Below are 20,671 nucleotides of genomic sequence, written 5' to 3'. Positions count from 1 at the left end.
TGCTTCTCATCTCTCTCTGTTCCTGTCTGTCTGTCCCTATCTATCCCTCTCTCTGACTCTCTCTGTCTCTGTAAAAAAAAAAAAAAAAAAAAAAAAGAATGTTTGTAAGAAATAAGGATGTTTTCAGGGGGGAGGTATCAGCTCAGTGGAGGCGTGACTATGACCTTCAGTTCACTGAACACGGTACAGCAGCAGATGTGCTCACTTCAGAGTGGATGGAACACTTTGGGGGATAGCAAGCTCCCTCTGTAAGAGGTGTTCCAGAGACAGAGGGAATTTACATTTCGTTTGGGAGGTTGGATGAGATTGGTGGTTTAGTTACAGCAGAACTACCTGGAGAGCTTAGAAATACAGATTTGCTGGGTCTGAGATGGGGCCTGAGAACCTGCATGTTCTTTTGGAAAACCTTAACCAAACCTATTACCAGGTTGGAGGTAACTGAAGGAATTATAAAACAGAGAGTAACTTGGAAGTGCGTCTAGAGGAGGATGCTTATCCTGCTGGGGCCCTGCAGATCCCAGCCGGCCCGAGGGTCCCTGCAGACACCTCCCTCCCTTCCTCTCATCTGCCCACCTGTCAGGGCTGCTCTCTCCTAAGGGCACCCCAACCAAACATGGCCGTGCCTTGGACTCCCACACTTGAGAACGCTTTGCCTTAGCTTCGTGGAAATTCCTCCAAAGCAGATCCTGAGACATGGACTTGGGTGCAGGTCGTCTACTTGGGAGAGTGCCCCGGAAATACAGAGAGGGGAGGGGAGGCAGGGGAGGGGTGGAAACCAACAAAAAATGCCACGGTTCACCTCTGTGGGTGGCTGGGGCTCATTCCTGTTGGGGACCCTCCGAGCGACCAGGACAGTGAGGAGCGCATCTCAGGACTGTCCAGCAGGGGGCACTGGGAAGCTGGGGTATTTGTTCACAGCGCCACCCCCTGCTGGTTGAGGGTTGTCTTCCAGACTTGAAATGCCCAGGCTGCCTTGCTCCTGTCCGTTTCATGGGGATTGCCTGCTGCAGCTGGGGCTGAACCCAGAGGTGGGCCAAAGGCCTGGGCGGGGGGACCCACTGGGTCGGCTCTTCTTCCTAACCCTCCCTCTGCAGGCTTAGTCCCTCTCAGCCTGATTGACAGTGGGCGCCCTTCCCCATGGAACCTCTGACAGTGGCCCCCAGGGCTCTGGGCTGACCCTCCAGACACAACAGGGCAGCCAGCCTGGTGCACCCTGTGTTTTTAACCACCTCCCGGGGTGAGTACGATGGCGGCAAGCTGGGTAAACTGTCTCGGTGGTGTCTGAGTTTCCTTCAGAGCCCGAGATTCAAGATTTTATGTCCCCTCCCAAAAAAACCCCCCAAAACGAGCCACCATTTACTGAGCGCAAACTCTGACAGTGGCTGGGCGGGAGGCAGTGTCTCAGCCTTCGAGGCGCTCAGTCCCCTGGGGAGAGAGTCACCGAAACCAGTCAGCAAAATCTGAAATAAAATCTGCTGCAATGAAAGCAATTCTGTGCTAAAATCGAGGACACTGTGACTCACTCTGGCAGAGGAGAGGGTGACAGAGGAGGAGAGGCAGAGGGCTGGCGGGGGCCTGGGGGGCTTGGGAAGTGCCACATGCCCAGCTAAGTTTGAGTTTTCATGGAGAGGTAAATAGTGTCCACAGAGGCCTTCTTCACTGGTCAGGGTCACTGCTCACTAAGTTCCCACGTCCATCCCTCGACTTCCAGGCAGAGTCAGGTGACGCATACTCCTCGTTTGAGGTAGTTAAGAGAGACACTTGTGGCCTTTCTCTTGTCCATGTGGCTGGAGACGCAGGACACGGTGGGACAGCAAGATGGAGGCAGCCTTGAAGGCCAGCACGGGGAGGCGCCCGCCCAGCCCCAGCCAGTGTCACCAGATGGAAATGCGCCCTTGTGTTAAAGCCATGCTGACCGGAGGGCCTGTTGTGACCGCAGCGTAGCTGGGTCCGTCCTGACTGAGACAGGAGGCCTGGTGAACACCGCGCTGGAGCAGCCTTCAACACACCTTCTTCTCAACCCCACTGCGACCCTGCTCTCCAGATCCCAGCTACGGACATGAAGCCCAACAGCAGAAAAGTGAGGGCAGCCGCCTGAAGTCGGCACAGGGGCAGGTGCCCGGCTCACACCCAGCTCTGTCTGATCCCGAGCTCGTTTCGCTTCCTGGGATTCCTTCAAGGCTGGCCTGCACGCCGCTGGCAGGGCACTAGGTGGTTCTGGGGCCTACGTGGACGAAAACGTTAAATTTAATTTGTTTCAAATTTATTTAAAGGCTCATTGGAATAAATATATAAACTATATCAAATCAGTGATTTCATGGCTGTTATTTCTTGGGAGGAGAAGACTTCTCTCCCCCCCCCCCCCCCCCAACAAATAAGTGAATTGAGAGTTAAAGAGAAAGATGAAATGAATAAAGGGAAAGGTGTATGTCGATCCAGGCAAACTGTGAGGATGGTGGATGCAGGACAAAGGGGACATGCTGCCCTAGACCAGGCTGCATCTCTTGTCGTAGGAGCTTGGGATAACCAGGTTTGCTCTTTTGGAAGGAAACCGAGACTTGGGACCGGGAAGGAGAAGGGCTGGGGGTGTCCTGTGCGCTTGCCACTGAGCAGGGGCCTCTCGATCACAAATGCTCTCTCTCTCTGGGATAAAACACTAAAGGCTTTAAGTTTCTGGAAACCCGAGGTGTGTGAAAACAAGGAGCAGGAGCGGCGGGAGCCCTTCTGACTGCTGGGCCGCCCGGAGGAAGGCCCCTTCACGCGTTTTTTTCCTCTGGCCAATACCAGACACACTGTTCCCAATTTTGATTCCTGGGGAAAATGTTTCACATTTTCAAAACACAAATATTTATTTTCTTTCCTTAATGTATACGCTGAACTTCCAGGTCTCCTTCCCTTCGAGCCCTTGCTCTTGCTAAGGAATGTGAAATTAGAGCTGCCCCATTTTTGGGGGAATCCATCTCTGTTCCTGAAAACTGACCTATAGCATATTTCTGTGGCTCTGCTAATGAGCGGAGAAGTGACCCAGAAAAGGCGCCTGTGTTCCTCTGAGGAGTCCATAGAACTGCCATTCAGAGCTGGAGCTGAAAGAGCTGTTTCATGGACCCAGCTGCTGTCCTGGCCAAGAGAGCTTTGTACCCTGAGCTTTGGACACAGCCCTGTCCACTGGGGAGAGGGGGCGGTGGGCGAGGGGACTCGGGCTCACGTTCTCCTCGTCCACCTTCAGCGGGGGGGGGGGGGGTGGGGACCTGGGCGAGCACACTGCCTCTGTCATCGTCGGTCACCATTGCTGACTCCAGTCTGAGCTTTTGTCATTAGTCCCTTCTTTTAACTCATTTCTTCATCTGCACACCAGATATCCCGTTCCAAGCACCATGCTAAGTCCCCGAGATTCAGTAGTGACTGAGACAGGCAAGAGCCCTGCTGGGAGGAGCTGACACACTTGGGGAAGGCAGGTAACACGTGTATAGCACAATTTGCAGAAGGGATAAGTACCACAGTCCTCATGTCTGCAGTGCCTCTGGAGAACTATGTAGAAGTTGCAGAGAGGAAAGAAACTAGCAGCCTCCTGGTTTTGGGAATTGGGGAGAGCTATGAATTACATGAGTAAATAAAACTTAAATGAGGAGAGTGGGAGGGAAATGCTTTTAACTTCTTTATTCTCTAAAACTGGGGCAAAGGGAACGGAGACCTGCTTCAGGCAAGTCATGAACTTCTCTGGGCCTCAGCTTCCTCATCTGACAAATGGGCTAATGTACTTGGATCTGCAGGCATCGCAGGCTTGTCAGGAGAACAAAGGAGTGTGGCGATAGAGTGAGTGACTCTGCCGTGACTGGTGAAGGTGGTGAGACTGTCGGTTGTTTCAGCTGTGCTTGGCAATCATTTTAAAGAAAATGCCTGTACATTTCCTTTTATTAAGGTGCAATTTGCATAGAGTGCGGTGCACAGGTCTTAAGTGGTAATGATTCTGCTCCCTGGGAAGATGATAATTCTTTGACCCCCCCCTACTTCTGTCTTCTCATTGCCTCCTTCCATGGTCCCAGTGAGGTGGGCAGGCTAAGTACTGCCATTCCCCATTGCATGATAACAAGCCAAGGCTCAGAGAGGTTAAGTTACCAGCCCCGGGGCACACAGCCAGTCAACAGCAGAAGGGGATTTGAATCTGGGTCTCTCAGGTGGCCAAGCCCAGGCTCCTTTTGCTTCATCCCATCAACTATTGGACCTAGCATCAATGGCCAGGACCATTCCTGGTTATGTTTCTTTATTTACAAGTCTTTATTTATGCCTTCTGCGGACCCTGGGCTAGGCCTGGAAGCAGAGGTGAATCAGTCAGATTCTCACCCACTCAGGGCTGAGACCCACAATGCCCAGAAGCCCAGGGGAGTGGGGAAGAGGTGGGCACAGAGAAGGCGCCCCCGCCAGGCTGCACCTGAGCAAGCTGGGTGGCTGAGAGCATCGGCCTGGGGCTCTATCCTGGGGCAACGACGCTTCTTAGCTGTGTGATTTTGGACAAGTTACTTACTCCATCTCTCTCTCTCTCTCTCTCTCTTTTTTCTCCAGTTCCTCATCTGGGAAATGATAGTAATAATAGGAGCTGCCTCACAGAGTTGTCAAGAGAATTAAATGAGATAGTTCATATAACTCTGCTCCTCTAATAAACTCTAGGAGGGAGGCACCGTTAGCATCCACTTCCGGATGAAGAGCTGGAGGCACAGAGAGGCGAGGTACCTTGCCCACAGTCACACGGGCAGTACCCAGCAACTCCAGCTAATCTGGCTCCAGGTCTGGGCTCTTAGCTGTCTTCTCTACCGCCTTGCACATACCAAGTACTAATGCACATGTTACCCCCATTATGATCTTGAAAGATTCTGTTTGGCAGAGTGAGCGAGAGGATTGGCATTCTGGGCAGATTGCCCTGCACGTGCACAGACTTGGACGAGAACTCTGAGAACCCAGGTGTAGCTGGAGAGTAGGGCTTTACGCGCAGAGGCAGGGCTAGTTGAGGCTGGAGAAGGGGAAGTGTGTTCAATGAGAAAATCGGGGGGTGAAATTGCAGGGAAGAGAAGAACCTGGGTGTGAGATGAGGGTGCGGGGCAGGGCTGGGGCATGAGGCCGTGGAACTCAGGTTTCCCTGGCCGTAGGGTTTCCCTGGCTGTAGGGTTTCCCTGGCCGTAGATTCATAGCTTCAGGTCAGTGTGGGCTCCAGCTCCTGGAGGAGACACCCTCCACCCACCTGAGATTTCCTGAATTGCAGCTGCAGCTCTGGTTGCTTCTGGAGGCAAAGGAGCCCTTGTGGTTGGAGGGGCCTCTCCAGCCCAGGCCGGGCAGCTTACTCCCTTTCCCAGCTCCCTCCCTTCCCTCTCTGGAGGGGGGAACACACACACACACACACACACACACACACACACACACACACACCTCCATTTAGCTGGGCCCCACCCCCCAAGGAGGCAAGGGGCAGGGCAGGGCCTCCTGGCTGGGAGGCTGGGCAGCAAGGTTGATAAGACCAGGATCCTACTGGCCTCCACAACGGTGCCGGCCGCTGCCCGCGCTCCTAGGACCATGACGGTCATCTCCGGTGCCAGCCTCGTGCTCTGCGGTGCGCTGCTGCTGCTCCTGGCCCCACGCACACTTGGCTTTGCCCCCCAGCCCAGAGGTGAGGGGGCCTAAATGAAGTGGGGGACACTGGACGAGTGGCCCCTGACCAACAGGTTGGGGGACTGGGCACCGAGATGGGCAGAGATGACATGGGATCCAAGATGAGGAGAGCGGCAGGGAGGCAGGGTGGCCAGCAGGCTAGCCCAGGGGCGGACAGAGATGGTGACGCTTATCAGGGCCAGGGCTGGGGTGACCCTCAGTCCGTTCTGTCAGGGGACGTGTATGAGCTTCTCTCTGGAGCCCCAGAATCTTTCCTGGGGTTTCTCAGCGCCCAGGCTGCCTTCGGGGACCATGCATGCTGCAGAGACCGCTGTCTTTTGGGCCACTGAGGGCAGACACTACACAGAGAGCTGCTGAGGTCTGGAGCTGCACCAAGCCCAGCGCTGAGCTCACCACTCTGTGATGAGTGTCGCTCTGGCCGGGTGGGGGGAGGGGCAGACTCCATGTCTGTCCACAGCCCTTTCAGCACATCCTGGGTTGGGCTCCCTACACGCTGCGCCACTCTCGGAGCTTCCGCCTTGGGTGCCCAACTCTTCCTCTACAGGTGGGGAAACTGAGGCTGGAGAGGGGAGGACTTAAGACCACACAGTGAGAGAGCCCAGAGCCTCCTGGCTTTTGATCTGCTGCTTTGCTCTGTCCATTTTTCTCTCCCTCTATGGACCTCAGTTTACCCATTTTTTGTGCCCTTAGCTACTGGGGATTAGGGAGCAGCTGCAAGGCCATGTTTATGGTCCCTTGAAGAGCTCTGATGCCTGGGTTTAGGGAACAGTGGCTGGGAGCTGGGACAGCCAAGCACATGCTCCCATTCCTAAACCTTCCTGCATCCTTATTTGGGAGAGGCTGTGCTCAGCTCAGACTCAGCTCAGACTCAGCCTGTGCCCTGAGCCCTGCTGGCTGCTGGCGCAGGCCAGTGACTTCATTAAGCAGTCGCCTTTCTCCTCACTGAACAGATGAAACGGCAGCTCCTAAAAATGCGATGACCTGCCCAGGGCTACCAAGTGGCGGAGCTGCGATTTGAACCTCATCTACCTCACTCCAGCTCCAAGCACTTTCTGGCACATGGTGCCCGCCTCCCAGGGTGTCTGGAAAGACATCTTTCCTTGGGGGTGTGTCTTGGGGGACCACTTGGCCAGGCTGCCAAGGTGGTTAGAAGTTTCTGCCCCTTCTTTCTGCCCTTAGGCACCAGACAGCAGGCCTCACCGGCTGAGGGAATCTGGGTCCACTTTAGTGATTTACTTTGATGTTCGGATGAAAGAGGGCATGTTGACAGGCACTGTGCTGGGCCGCAAGTCTGCGTCCGCCTTCAGTGCCCTGCTGCCCAGCTCGGAGAAACAGCGGCCCCTTGTTTGTGGAGCCGCTCAGGACTCAACCCTGAAAGTGGGTTTTACAGGCCGCCCTTGCCTTTGCTGACCCTGAATACCACTGCACGCCCAGCCCTGAGCTGGCACCCTGTGTGCACTTTGCTCGTCCTCAAAGGATTCTGTAAGGAAGGGATCACCAGCTCGTGGTACAGACGAGGAAACTGAGGCTCAGTGAGGTGACATGTTACCCAAGGCCAGAATTTGAACCTCTCTTTCCCAGGAGCTGAGCTGGGAGGCCTTTAGCAAGTTGCTGGGTTGAGTGCCCACATGCTAGCAAAGGCTCAAGTCCAGTCTACTCCGCCTGAGGCCTCCGGTCTGGATGTAAGCAGCCCCTGATGCTCTGCTCCTCTGCCTGGAGCTCTCGGTCCAGCCTCCTGACCTCCCTCCGCTGATCTTTGCTGTCTCCCTACTTCTTCCCCCAGGGCACCTCTGTCGGACCCGGCCCACCGACCTGGTGTTTGTCGTCGATAGCTCACGCAGCGTTCGGCCTGTGGAGTTTGAGAAGGTGAAGGTGTTCCTGTCCCAGGTCATCGAGTCGCTAAACGTGGGGCCCAATGCCACCCGGGTGGGCGTGGTCAACTACGCCAGCTCGGTGAAGCAGGAGTTCCCGCTGCGGGCCTACCTCTCCAAGGCCGCGCTGCTGCAGGCCGTGCGCCGCATCCGGCCGCTGTCCACGGGCACCATGACCGGTCTGGCCATCCAGTTTGCCATCACCAAGGCCTTCAGTGATGCTGAGGGCGGTCGTACCAGGGCCCCCGACATCAGCAAGGTATGTGCCCCCTCCCCTGCCCCGCTGGGGTCCCGCTGTTAGCAGGCTCCCACTGGGTGCTGAGAGCTTTGCCTGCCTACACTTGAATTCTCCTGACACGCCACGAGGTGGCCATTTACAGTTGGGAAGCAGACCCAGCTAAGAGAAGTGGCACAGCTGAACCCATCTGTCCTCACCCTTCTGACCCCAGGTGAGCACTTGAGTATTTATTTCAGTTTAGTTGACCTTGGCTTCCCAGCTGGTCTCTGCTCCTCAAAGGCAGAATGAGACAATTCAGACGCTTACATGATGGTTCAGGGTGTGGACACTGCTACCAGCCTGTCTGGATTCAACCCCCCCCCCCTGCTCCACCATACTAGCCGCTGAGCAAGTTACTTCATCTCATGTGACTCAGTTTCCCCACCTATATAATGGGAGTAACATAACACCTTCTCCAGGGGCTCTTAGGAGGACTAAATAAATGAGTTCCTGAGCAAAGGGCTCAAAACAGCACCTGGCACCTAATGAGCCCCACATAAGCGTTAGCTAGTTTTTCATTTAATAAGCCTTAGGGAGCAGGGGCTTATAAAAACGAGGCAACGTTCCCCAGGTCTCACAGTCAGCGAGGGCTCCAGGCAGAGTGCTGTGTTTTCACAGACCTTGTACCCACTGTAATTTCTGAGGAATCAGCCCAGAGCCTGTGGGTCCAGTCAGGTGTCCTTTCCCTCACTGGTCCTCGTGCTGGCCCCTGCACCTCCCCATCACCACCCTTGTTAGACTGGGGACTCGCCATTTATCTGCCCAGGGCCCCAGCCCAGGGAGGCACTCTTTCTCACCCCCTCTCCACCCTGCTCTCTGGCATGCAGCATAGGACTGAGACATGGGTGTTGAGTGAATACAGTCCTGCCCAGAGCTGGTGTCTCCGGTTTATAGGTGAGAAGTCTGAGGCACTGGGAGCTGAAGCAGCTTGCCTGGCTATTAAGTGGTAGAAGTGTTCACAGACAATAGCACAGAACCCTAGCTATTACGGCCCTCAAAGAAATGAGGCACTGGGTATCCTGTTGGTCTTATTGTGTGGTGGCCACTTACAAGTTCCAACATAAGGTGACTGGGAGGATGTGGTGGCCCCAGGGAATCCAAATGGAGAGAGGTGAAGGGGATGGTGGTGACATCTGGAGTTGTCACATCTCCAGAGTTAACCGTTTCACCCCAGCTCAGGCCAGTGGTCTGGGGTGGGCAAGTGAGGAGAGTTCCCCTATTACCTGAGACAGAGACAGAGGTCTGGGGAGCCGGAGTCAGGTATTAGGTGTTCATCCTGGAACTCACCTGTGGGGAATCCTACAAGGTGGGTAGGAAGTCCCATAACTGGGTTGAAGGGCGGAACTAAGGACTCAAGGAGACAGCGGGCCTCCGAGGAATGCATGTGGCAGTGAGGAGGGAAGACATTGTGCAAGTTCACTCCCCAGGGGACCTAGGGCAACGATACTACAAATAATAGACCCCCTTTCTGGATTCTTACTCTGAGTCATTTCACCTGGACCTCACCACACTCTCCGATGATGAAACGGAGGCTGGAAGGTGAGCTGTAACTTGTGGGGCTGCATTTCTAACCCAGACCTGTCTGAACCACTGTACTCCAGGACACAAGACCAGGGTTGGGCACCCGGCCATGGCTGGGGACCCAAGAATCAGAAGTAGATCCAGACCAGAAACAGAGAAGCAGCCAAGGGTGCTGGATGCCCAGTCCCGGACTCTGGCAGAGCTGTGAGGACCCAGCTTTGGGACAGGCTCAGAGAGGAAGAGGGTGATGAGGGCCAGACTCAGCGCTAGGGTCCGCTTCTGTCTCCGTTTCCAGGTTGTAGAACGGAGAAGGCTTATGAGAAGACAGCAGACAGTCTTTTCTTCTGTGGAAAGGACAGGTAGCATCTGGGAACTCAGGGCGAAAAGGTGGCATCCTTCTTTTGTTTGTTGGGCATCTAGGTAGGAATGACTCCTTCCCTCTGTTGCCCTCTGCTGGCCAAAATGTAAAACTGCACGAAGTTGGCCACACTGGCTTCTCCAGTCTGGGCGGGGGAAGACTTCCTGATCTCTGCCTGCTTGATGCCCGAGACACTCAGAAGCCCTAGTCAGAAGGGAGAACACCTCAGCCTTGTGCCTTTCAGTCAGAGGAAACCTGTCTTTTCCTCTAGCCTTGTTCTCTTTCCTGGGGCAGAACCCTGGTGGGGAATCGGATCCACCTGCAACCAACTACCTAGGTCCTGGGGTTTACGGGAGGGCCAAGCGCCCAGTCCAGCCTTGCGCGGTAAGTAGGGGCCGCTCCTCACACGTGTCCCCGCGTATCGCAGGTGGTCATCGTGGTGACGGATGGCAGGCCCCAGGACAGCGTGCGGGACGTATCTGCACGGGCCCGGGCCAGCGGCATCGAGCTTTTCGCCATTGGCGTGGGCCGCGTGGACAAAGCCACGTTGCGCCAGATCGCCAGCGAGCCGCAGGAGGAGCATGTCGACTACGTGGAGAGCTACAACGTCATCGAGAAGCTGTCCAAGAAGTTCCAGGAGGCCTTCTGCTGTGCGCGGCGGGACGGGGCGGGGCCAAGGCGGGGGCGGGGCCAGAGCTGGGACAGGGCATAAGTGTGTTTGGGGAAAGGTTGGAAATGGAACCCGGGTCAGAGCGAGGAAGGACCAGGACTAGGGGCGCGGGCTGACCCGGGAGGGAGGGGCGAGTCCCTGGCCCCGGCTGAAGGAAGTTGGGGAGAGGCGATGCCAAGAACCCTTTTATGTAGCAGGGTCCTGGTAGGGACCAAGGAGGGGTTGGAATCCCGTGAAGACAGGGACTAAAAAAAAAGCTGTGCGTGTTTGGATGTCGAGGGTTTTAAGTGCCAAAGTGTTCTGTGATGCGGGAGGGTCCGAGAGGCTTGGGCACTCGGCAGGACAAGGTTTAGAATCCTTGGAAGAGACGAGGCTGGCCAGTGGGCAGTCTTTGGGATGTGACCAGCAGAGTGAGCGGGGTCTCCAAGTAGGATGGGGCGGAGCCAGGGCCAAGGTAAGGACTTCTCCCCATTTGTAAAATGGGTCCAAGGAGAGCATGCTCCTTATTGTGAGGATTCAATGAAATACCGCCTGTTATAGCTCTCAATACCTGGTGGACAAATATTTGCTGAGCTTCTGTGCAGGCTGTGTTCTTTGCTGCGTGTGTTGTTCCAGACACTTGGGATACATCAGTGAACAAAAGAGCACAAAACAAGATCTTGCCCGTGTAGGGTCTTTATCTTTTTGGCAGGAAGTTTTAGTTTTTTATCATCAGTATTATCACCTTCTTCAGGGATGTCAGCCCCGGGTGCAGTAACTCCTGCGCTGGGCTGGGGATGTGGGGCCTAGACCCCGCCCAGTTGGGGGCCTCAGTTTCCCTGAGCGTGTGAGGGCCCATCCTGGCTGAGATATTCAAGGCCCTGTGACTGAGATTCTGAGTCTCCTCTTGTCCCCACAGTGGTGTCAGACCTGTGTGCTACGGGAGACCATGACTGTGAGCAGGTGTGTATCAGCTCCCCGGGCTCCTACACCTGCGCCTGCCGCGAGGGCTTCACCTTGAACAGTGATGGCAAGACCTGCAATGGTCAGTGAGCTGGGCTCAGGCAGCCCTGGGGAAGGTGGGCTAGGGAGGGGATGGGGCCTCGACCACTCCCCGGCCCATCTGAATCTTCCCACACTTTGTCTCTGGACCAACTTGCAAAGGGGATAGATTCCTTCTAGAGTTTGACGGCGGCCAAAAATTCTCTTCTGATTTCCTTTTTAGAACCCAATGGGTGGTGGGGTTTAGCGTGGTGAAAAGAGTCACATAGTTTTGAGTTCAAATCTTGGTGCCACTACTTCTGAGCCCTGTGAGTTTTCAATGCTATAAAACTGGCCAGAAACTTTGGCTTTACAGAGAGAGTTCTGAGAACAAGATGAAATGACCCTGAATACAGAGCTTGGTGTGTGGTGGGTACCCAGCCAGCGGTCAGACAGATAACTGTCTGTAAGCTCATCTCCTGGCCTTCTCACACTCCTCAGTCTGCAGTGGTGGTGGTGGGAGTTCGGCCACTGACCTGGTCTTCCTCATCGATGGATCCAAGAGTGTGCGGCCGGAGAATTTCGAGCTGGTGAAGAAGTTCATCAACCAGATCGTGGACACGCTGGACGTGTCAGACAAGCTGGCCCAGGTGGGGCTGGTGCAGTACTCAAGCTCTGTGCGCCAGGAGTTCCCGCTGGGCCGCTTCCACACCAAGAAGGACATCAAGGCAGCTGTGCGAAACATGTCCTACATGGAGAAGGGCACCATGACTGGGGCTGCCCTCAAGTACCTCATCGACAATTCCTTCACTGTGTCCAGCGGGGCTAGGCCTGGCGCCCAGAAGGTGGGCATTGTTTTCACCGATGGCCGGAGCCAGGACTACATCAATGATGCTGCCAAGAAGGCCAAGGACCTTGGTAGGTGCTCCCTCCTGGGCCCCGGACACCACTGATGGCCAGGGGTACATGGTACCTCCCAACCGTAGTTTATCTTAGTATCTCTTCTGATTAGTGCCCTAGACCCAGGTTCAATTTGAATGAGGAAGGATTGACAAAACTGAGGCCCTAGAAAAATAAATGGCTTGTTTTGATAGTCCTTTTGTAAGAGAGGCTTGGAACTTTTCCATTTGAATATTCCCAAGAACATACCAACTGTTGGAAAGCAGCCCACTTTGGGACAAACCTGAGCCTTAGTTTTATTGCCTAGTGAATGAAAATAATAATAGTCACTAGATGATGCTTATTAGAATTGAATGAGATTACAAAGGTCCCAGGACAGGGAGTCAGCACAGGTCTGACATATAATAGTAGAATCTCAATAAAAGTTTATTTTCTCCATCTTTTCCCCAGGCAATGTGCCTGCAATTCCAGAAGCTGCCACCAGGAGGTATCTGGTGTTGATTTCCTGGGCATCCTTCAAGAAGCTCAGCGGTGGCTGTCTGTCCCCACCGCCACGCTTACTGGTTTTGTCCCTCTTGGCAGGCTTTAAGATGTTTGCCGTCGGTGTGGGCAACGCTGTGGAGGACGAGCTGAGGGAGATTGCCTCGGAGCCTGTGGCAGAACACTACTTCTACACGGCTGACTTCAAGACCATCAACCAGATTGGCATGAAGTTGCAGAAGAAGATCTGCGTGGGTGAGTGAGGCCAGAGTTGGCATGGATGGGAGGAGCAGGTGGGGCTTGGGGGGTGGGGCATGGAGCCAACCTGGAGCTGGACGTGCGTGGGGAAAACAGGAGCTGGGTGGCACCAGGAGTTGGCAGAAATAAGAGGTGGACTGACCAGTTTAACTCTTACTAGTAAACATATATTTATTGAATGCTTGTGACATGGATGACACCATCCTCAGTGCTCTCCTGATATTAGACCGTTCAGTTCTATCTGGTAGGAATATTTTTATCACCACTTTACAGACAGAATAACCAAGGCCAGAGGGGTAGAACAATTGTTAATAACTGAAGGAGCTGGGATTTGAATCTGCCACCTCCCCGATCCTGCCTGGTGACTTTGCCAGCTGGTCCCCAGTGGTGGAGCACTGACTCCAGAGCCAAATGTGCCCGTGCTTCCATTTCTGCTCTGAACTAACTCCCTGTTGACCATGAACAAGTTGGTTCACATTGTGGGTTTTTCATTTGAATGATAGGATTAATGACTTCAAACCCAGAGGATTGGGGTGAGGAGTCACCAAGATGATATAAAGGCTCCGACAGCAGTATCCTGCACATACTAGGTGCTCAGTGCAACGATGCTGTGTTTGGCATTCTTTATCAGGGCTTGGGGGCATCAGGAAGACATTCAGGGCTCTCCCTCCATCACTGCTGGGAACTCTGTCTCAAGAATTCCACAAAGCTCTGCCCCAAGTCTCCCTAGTCCTGGCCCTGGGCATTGACTGCCTTGCCTCCCTGCCTGGCAACCGCTCACCATCCCTTGTCTTTCTGTACTTCCTGTCTGCTCCAGAGGAAGATCCGTGTGACTGTGAATCCATTGTGAAATTCCAGACCAAAGTGGAGGGGCTGCTGCAGGCCTTGACCCGGAAACATATCCTTTCCCAGAGGCCGATGCAGGGGAGGGGAGGGGCAGGGGGCAGGAGATGGGGCAGGGGCCGGGGCAAGGGCAGGGACCAGGGTCTGAGGGGAGATGAGAGGGAGCCATGCCCTCTTATGTGGTGGGGTCAGGGTGGGCTCCTCCTTTCCTGCTTCCTACTGAAGATGGGCTGGAAGGGGGGCACGCTGCAGGAAACCGGAAGTGGGGGTCCTGAGTCCGGGTGCCCCACCGTCACTGCCCTGCTCTGCTCCACCTGCGCCTTCCCTTAACTCCGAGTCCACTGGAAGCTGTGAGTAAGCGGCTGGCCATCATGGAGAACCGGGTCATCTAAGGCCGCTTGTCCCCGCCGTGGTTTCTTCATCCCCCACCCCAAGCACAGCCCACAGAGTCCTGTGTGTGTCCCCTGGAGCCCCGAGTGTAGTCTAGCTTTCTCATTTTGTGAAGGGGACTTGGGGGGGGGCAGGCCCCTGGGACGGTATGAGGCCTCCCCCTTGTCCACCAGCCTTCGCGCCCTGCTCGGGGGAGTGTGTCTGAGTGTGTGTGCTGGGAGTGCGTGAGCGTTTGGGACAGTGTGCGTGTGTGTGTGTGTGTGTGTGTGTGCGCCTGAGGGTGAGCGTGTGTGTGTGTGTGTGTGTGTGTGTGCGCGCGTGCCTGAGGGTGAGCGTGTGTGTGTGTGTGTGTGTGTGTGTGCCTGAGGGTGAGCGTGTGTGTGTGTGTGTGTGTGTGCCTGAGGGTGAGCGTGTGTGTGTGTGTGTGTGTGTGTGCGCGCGTGCCTGAGGGTGAGCGTGTGTGTGTGTGTGTGTGTGTGCCTGAGGGTGAGCGTGTGTGTGTGTGTGTGTGTGTGTGTGCGTGCCTGAGGGTGAGCGTGTGTGTGTGTGTGTGTGTGTGTGTGCGCGTGCGCGCGCGCGTGCGCCTGAGGGTGAGCGTATGTCTGGGAGCAGTGCAAGAGTAAGGACTCGAGGTGAGTGTCACTGGGACTGCGTTTGCATTTTTTAACCCAAAGCTTAATATATTCCTATTTTCAGTTAACCTTTCATGACCACAAGTGCTGTGAATCTCTTCTGATTTCTCTATTCCTTTTTGAAAAACAATTAAATGTGATTTAACTTAAGCACTGAGTGGGCCAGAGGCAGTGTGGTTATTTGGGGAGCAGGAGAAAGGATGGATGAGGGTGGCTGGTGGTGAGGGTGATGGCAGGAGGGTGACAGTGGTGGTGACAGTGAGGACAGTGATGACTCCAAAACCCAGAACCCGCTCACGCTGGTCCTGCCTTCTCAGCCACGCATTCATTTCCATGATCTCGTTCCATCCTCCCAGCGACTCTACCCAGAGCAGACTCGGGTCAGCCCATTTCACAGGTGGGAAAGCTGAGCGTCCGAGTGATGAAACAACTTGCTCAGCACTGGGTCCATTGGAGAGACATCGCATCCAGGGCTCCCAGATATCAAAAGGAAAAGGCACAGAGAAGAAGGGCAGTGGCTTCCAATCAAACTCATTCATCCATTCATTTATTCGTTCAGACAAGAACACTCACAGAGCATGTACTCCATGTCAGACAGCGGGGAGACGGTGGCCTATGACACAGACGTAGTCCTTGCTCTTTTTTTATTTTTTTCATTTTTCTGAAGCTAGAAACAGGGAGAGACAGTCAGACAGACTCCCACATGCGCCCGACCGGGATCCACCCGGCACGCCCACCAGGGGCGACGCTCTGCCCACCAGGGGGCGATGCTCTGCCCATCCTGGGCGTCGCCATGTTGCGACCAGAGCCACTCTAGCGCCTGGGGCAGAGGCCACAGAGCCATCCCCAGCGCCCGGGCCATCTTTGCTCCAATGGAGCCTCGGCTGTGGGAGGGGAAGAGAGAGACAGAGAGGAAGGCGCGGCGGAGGGGTGGAGAAGCAAATGGGCGCTTCTCCTGTGTGCCCTAGCCGGGAATCAAACCTGGGTCCTCCGCACGCTAGGCCGACGCTCTACCGCTGAGCCAACTGGCCAGGGCTTAGTCCTTGCTCTTAAAGGACTTAAAGTTAAGCCGGGTGCCCTGTCACCCTCATGTAGCTGGAGGAAGAGAGAATGGTTTTAGGCTGTATAGGAGGTGAGTGTGTGTGTGAGAGAGACAGAGAGGTGATGGGAAGGGTCCCAGCCCGAGCCTGGGCTGGTCCAGGTGCTCCTGTTGGAGCCCTCTCTGTTGGTTTCCTGTGTTTCGGTAGCTTCAGCCCCACCTCCAACACAGACAGCTGCAGCACCCCCCCCCCACACACACACACACAGGGACAGCATAAGGGGAAGACAGCTGACTCCCCAGGCCCCGTGACCCCACCGGGGGGCTGCCAGCCTCTTCAGGCCCCTTTGGAATTTCAGTCCCTCGCCTCCCAGAGGGGGAGGTGGGGTGATTTTCTGAACTCATTCTTGTTTAATGGAGCATTTTAGTGTTACTACTAGATTCCCACTTGAGAGCATGTAAAAGACTTTTACAAGAAGCTCAGAGCATCCTGGAAGGGCTTCCTCAGAGACAGTTAAGGAGGCAGAATAATACCACCAGCAACTCCCAGGGGCCACATCATACAACAGACAACTTCACAAGAGCAACGGAGTAGTCACACAACCACCCCGGGACGGGACCTGCCCACCACCACGCACATCTTTCACTGAGTCCTTTCTTTGTTCCAGGCCCTGGGCTGGGTTTTTTTCTGCCGTTTGAGGAGGCTCCTTGTCACACACCCTTGTGGCGACTGCTCAGCCCACACTTTCCTTCTGAGATTATCTTCCCTCCCCACAAGGCCTGCTTCTTGGACTCAGCTGATTGGTCAATGGGTAGACAAGTTGGGCAACTGGTGTCTCTCTTCTGGGAATTTGGACATGGGGACCCTAAGTGGCTACCTGGCCACTGGTCCTGGAGGTGGGGGAGGTCTATATCTTCTTCTAGGTGTACTAAAAGGCAGAGATTGGAGGACATCATCCTTAGGAAAGAAAAAAGCAACATTTGCTGGGTTGCCGATGGCTTTCCAGTCCAAGGTGTTTCAGCTATCTGTTGCTGTGTAACAAACAGCCCCAAAGCTTACCCTCTGTTGGCTCCAACAATCCTCTATTGTTGTTGTGATTCTGTGGATTGACTGGGCTCAGTGCTCACCCATATTTTGCAATAGTTTGGGGTCTCAGCCAAGCTGGGACACTCAGCATGGCCCACCCACATGACCTCGGCCTTCATGGAGATGGCTGCAAGGCTGGGTCTCTCTCTCTCTCTCTCTGTCTTTTTTTTTTCAGTGTAGTCACAGGGCCTTACCTTCTCCATGGAGTCTCTCCAGCAGGGGAACTGGACTTCTTACATGACATCTCAGAGCTTCCAAAAGCTTTTCAGGTCTGGGACCCCCAAATTGGCATTGAATTACTGTTATTGCACTTTATTGGTCAAAGAAGTTCAAGGCCAGCCCAAATTCCCGGGGTGGGGAGATAAACTACACTTCTCTGTGGGGGAAAGTAGTAAGGAATTTGTGGCCCTTTTTAATCCACCCATGGGGTTGTTCACTGATCCCCCTCAGTGGGCCTGGTCACAGCCTTGGCCACCCATAAGACACCCAGGGAACTTTCTCAGCAAAGCTAGACACGGCTGAGTCAGTTTCTGTTTCCTGTGGTGCGACAGCTCTAACTTAGCTGTCCTCTCAGCTCCATTTCCTTCCGCCCACATGGGTGGCCTTGGGGTCCTGGTTCTTGTCCTTCAATTCTGGGGAGTGACTGGACCACCCTGGGTTCCAGAAGCACTCCTCAGCTACCTGGCAGCTACCTGGCGACAGGGCAGGGCCTTCGCCTCTTCATGGTAAGGATAGACGGCCCCGCCCCGTGGCGGTGGGGGGGGGAGGGGGGCTGGGGGAGGCACAAAGAAGATGCTGTACGGGAAGTGCTCAGCACTGCGTCACCCACACTCTGCACCCAGGGGGAGTTGGTGTCACTGCTGCCATTTGGAGGGTGGTATTTGGGCCTCAGGGACATACCACATCTGTCAGTTTCTCAACACCTCCCTTGCTCCCATCTGGCACTGGTGTCCCTCAGGATGTGGTGGCCACCTGACCTCCGGAGTCTGTGCTCATGGAGGACCAGTTACCTGCTGGGAGACCACCCCGAGCATGCACATGGCTCTCGGCAAGTCTCCTGCTCCTCAGCAGAGGACCTGCACCGTGCTAGCGGGTACCAACCTCCCTCTCCTCCAGGAGGCAGAGACCAGACGGCCTTGCCTGCGCTTAGAGTGAAGGCAGCCTGAGCGTGCGAAGGCTCAGGCAGGTGAGGCGTGGAGCGTGGTGTAAGCCTGCAAGCTTCCGGGGGCAGCTGGCTGGCTCCATCGCTCAGTGACGCGACAAAACATTATGTTGCATCCTAAGCCAGGCCCTCCTCTAGGCACCAGGGGGTAGAATGGGGAACAAAAGCAGATAGAAGACCCTGTGTTCCTGGGCTGACACTCCAGCCTTGCTTTATTCCTGGCCGTGTGGGCCTGGACACGGCATCTCGTCTCCCCGTGGGCCTCAGTCTTTCACCTGCTAAATGGAGAGATGATCCGAAGCAAGAGTAAGGAGGAGAAATTTCCAAGGGGGTGCGTGGCATGTGCTTAAAGACTGACAGCTGCCGGTGCATCTTCTATGAAGTCAAACAAGATAGAAAGTGCCCGGGACACCAGTCTGGCCCGGCAGAGATCAACACCAGGCTGAGTTCCAGGAAATGTCCTGTGGGGAGGTGATAGCAGAGGGTTAGTGGCCCTGTCTTTGAAGTCACATGGCCCAAGTATGAGCACCCATGGCCTCCTTGCCTTAGACAAACTCCTTTAACCTCTGACCTCAGCTTCTCAGTGGTAAACAGGGAGAGACACTCTCTTCACAAGTGGTCGTGCTGAGGGCGCCCAGACAGACGGAGGGCTTGGCGTGGGAGTGGCCAGCCCCCAGGGCTCCCTGGAGGAGCCAGAAGAGGTGGATTTGTAGGGAGCTGCAGGCTGGGCTGGCACGGGAAAGCTGGAAAGTGAGGGGTGTGGGGAGGCAGAGGGGCTGGAAAGGGGCATATGTCTGGGAAGGAGGTGGAGGAGCAGTGACATCAGAATGTGGGGCTCCAGGGGCAGCTCTAGCCTTCCTTCCTCCCCCCCCTCCCCCTCCACATCTATTAGGCATTGCTAAAAGCCAAGGCATAAACGAGGTACTAGGGATAAAATAAAAAATGCCGAGGGTCTCTGGCCTTATGGCACTCACAGTCTAGTGGGGCAGACGGGCATTAAACAGAAAGTTGCACGGGGAATCCACTGTGATAACAAGATGGAGGAATCGGGGCGTGCTGCAGGGTGTACAAAAGAGGTCCAATCAAGGCGCAGTGGGGTGGGAGGCATCCTGAAAGAGGTGGACACAGTGTGTATCTGAAGGTAGTTTTGGAATTAGGAAGAGGAAGGAGGTGATGGGGAAGAGCATGTCAAGTGGAAAAAGCAGTACACACAAAGGCCCTGAGGCAGGAAGGCATGTGGCCCTCTCAGGTCCTGAATACAGCTCCAAGTGGAGAGGAACAGGGAGGAGGCTCAAGACCAGATCGGGCAGGGGTTTGATCTGGGAGGTGGCACAAAGCCACTGAAGTGTTTTTGTTTGTTTGTTTTTAATTAGAGAGGGAGAGAGAGAGAGGCATTCATTTGTAGTTCCACTTAGTTGTGCACTCATTGGTCTCTCCCCATATGTGCCCTGACCAGGGATCAAACCCTCTTACCTTGGTGTTTCGGGACAACGCTCTCACTGACTGAGCTAACTGGCCAAGACAGCCACGAAAGAGTTTTAAATAAGAAAGTGATGTGACCAGAGCTTCCAATTATAAATAGGACTCGTGTTTTCCCACAAACCCTGGGATGGGGTGTGAGGCAGGCTGTGCAGAGGCCTCAGCTGGGACGAGCAGGAACCAGACACCCACATCACACACTGAGGAGGCCGAGTGGCTTGGAGGCTGGCCCCGCTGGGTCCTGTGCAGATGGCTGACCGGCAGTTGGGGTGAGGCAGTGAGTTCCTGGTCTGAGTTCAAATCCTTCCTCGCAGGGAGAGTTGAGAGAAACTGTGCATGATGGCGGCACTGAGGGCCATGATGAATCCTTTCAGTGACCCTTTGAGTTAGCAGTAGTGTCACCCATTTTACAAGTGATGGGACCTGTCTGAGTAAGCGGAGAAGCTGAATTCCTAGGTGTACCGATCACGAAGGCCTTTTTAACAGCAGCACGAACCCAGCTTTGCTGCCTGTGGCCGCGAGTGCCAAGCCCTGGGGACCCAGTGGGTGCTCAGCGGTCCCTGGCTGCTCTCCTCCCCACCTTTCTCCCAGGCAGTCAGTGGGCTCACGGTCTGGCAGAGGGTGGACCTGATCCTGGAAGCCAGGTGCTTGAGGGCAGGGGCAACAGGGTTGGACCCCGAAGGAGGGGCAGGCAGGGGCGGTCAGGGAGTGAGGGCCCCACCAAGCAAGCTGGGGGTTGGAGAAGCTGTTGGACAGAGACTGACCAGAGCCCAGGGCCAGGGAAGGACCCATGGAGCATAGGCTGGGGGGAGGCCACAGCCCAGAAGTTTAGAACTGGTGGACCCGAGGCTGCGATTATGCCCCCCGGCCTGGTCAGGCCCGCTCAGTCCCCACGCCAGCTGAGCTGAGCTGGGTTGGGGGATCCGGAGCCTTTGGGGCTGAGCCTCAGGATTTTCCCTGAAAACAACAAACTAAAGGGCCTGTGCTCAGGGCTCAGTCATCATGTGGGGGCAGTGCTGCTTCCCGGTTCCGGTTCTGGTGCTCCTGCTCCAGGACAAGGAATCCTGTGGCAGGAGGGCCAGGGCC

The 20,671-nt window shown here is 55.2% G+C and overlaps 1 protein-coding gene across 1 annotated transcript; it reads left to right on the top strand.

Moving 5' to 3' along the window:
- The first annotated feature begins 5,533 nt into the window (after positions 1–5,533).
- MATN1 (matrilin 1) lies at positions 5,534–14,386 on the top strand. The gene is made up of 8 exons (XM_066372085.1): positions 5,534–5,656; positions 7,442–7,788; positions 10,113–10,335; positions 11,254–11,379; positions 11,817–12,233; positions 12,798–12,950; positions 13,771–13,851; positions 14,139–14,386. Exons 1-8 carry the CDS (start codon positions 5,563–5,565, stop codon positions 14,186–14,188), a joined length of 1,491 nt encoding a protein of 496 aa, XP_066228182.1. The 5' UTR covers positions 5,534–5,562; the 3' UTR covers positions 14,189–14,386.
- Positions 14,387–20,671: the final 6,285 nt, after the last annotated feature.

Source organism: Saccopteryx leptura, chromosome 3 (assembly GCF_036850995.1).
Source record: "Saccopteryx leptura isolate mSacLep1 chromosome 3, mSacLep1_pri_phased_curated, whole genome shotgun sequence".
Classification (NCBI taxonomy): Eukaryota; Metazoa; Chordata; class Mammalia; order Chiroptera; family Emballonuridae; genus Saccopteryx; species Saccopteryx leptura.
The sequence above is the reverse complement of the archived record's forward strand: the minus strand, read 5'-3'. Positions and strand labels throughout refer to the sequence as shown.

What these genes read in the sequence shown, in the direction of transcription:
- MATN1 (XM_066372085.1), top strand. Translation starts at nt 5,563, where the DNA reads ATGACGGTCATCTCCGGTGCCAGCCTCGTGCTCTGCGGTGCGCTGCTG. An exon ending in GGGCCCCCGACATCAGCAAG is followed by an intron (nt 7,789 to 10,112) that starts GTATGTGCCCCC and finishes CGCGTATCGCAG; the next exon opens with GTGGTCATCGTGGTGACGGA. An exon ending in TGATGGCAAGACCTGCAATG is followed by an intron (nt 11,380 to 11,816) that starts GTCAGTGAGCTG and finishes CACACTCCTCAG; the next exon opens with TCTGCAGTGGTGGTGGTGGG.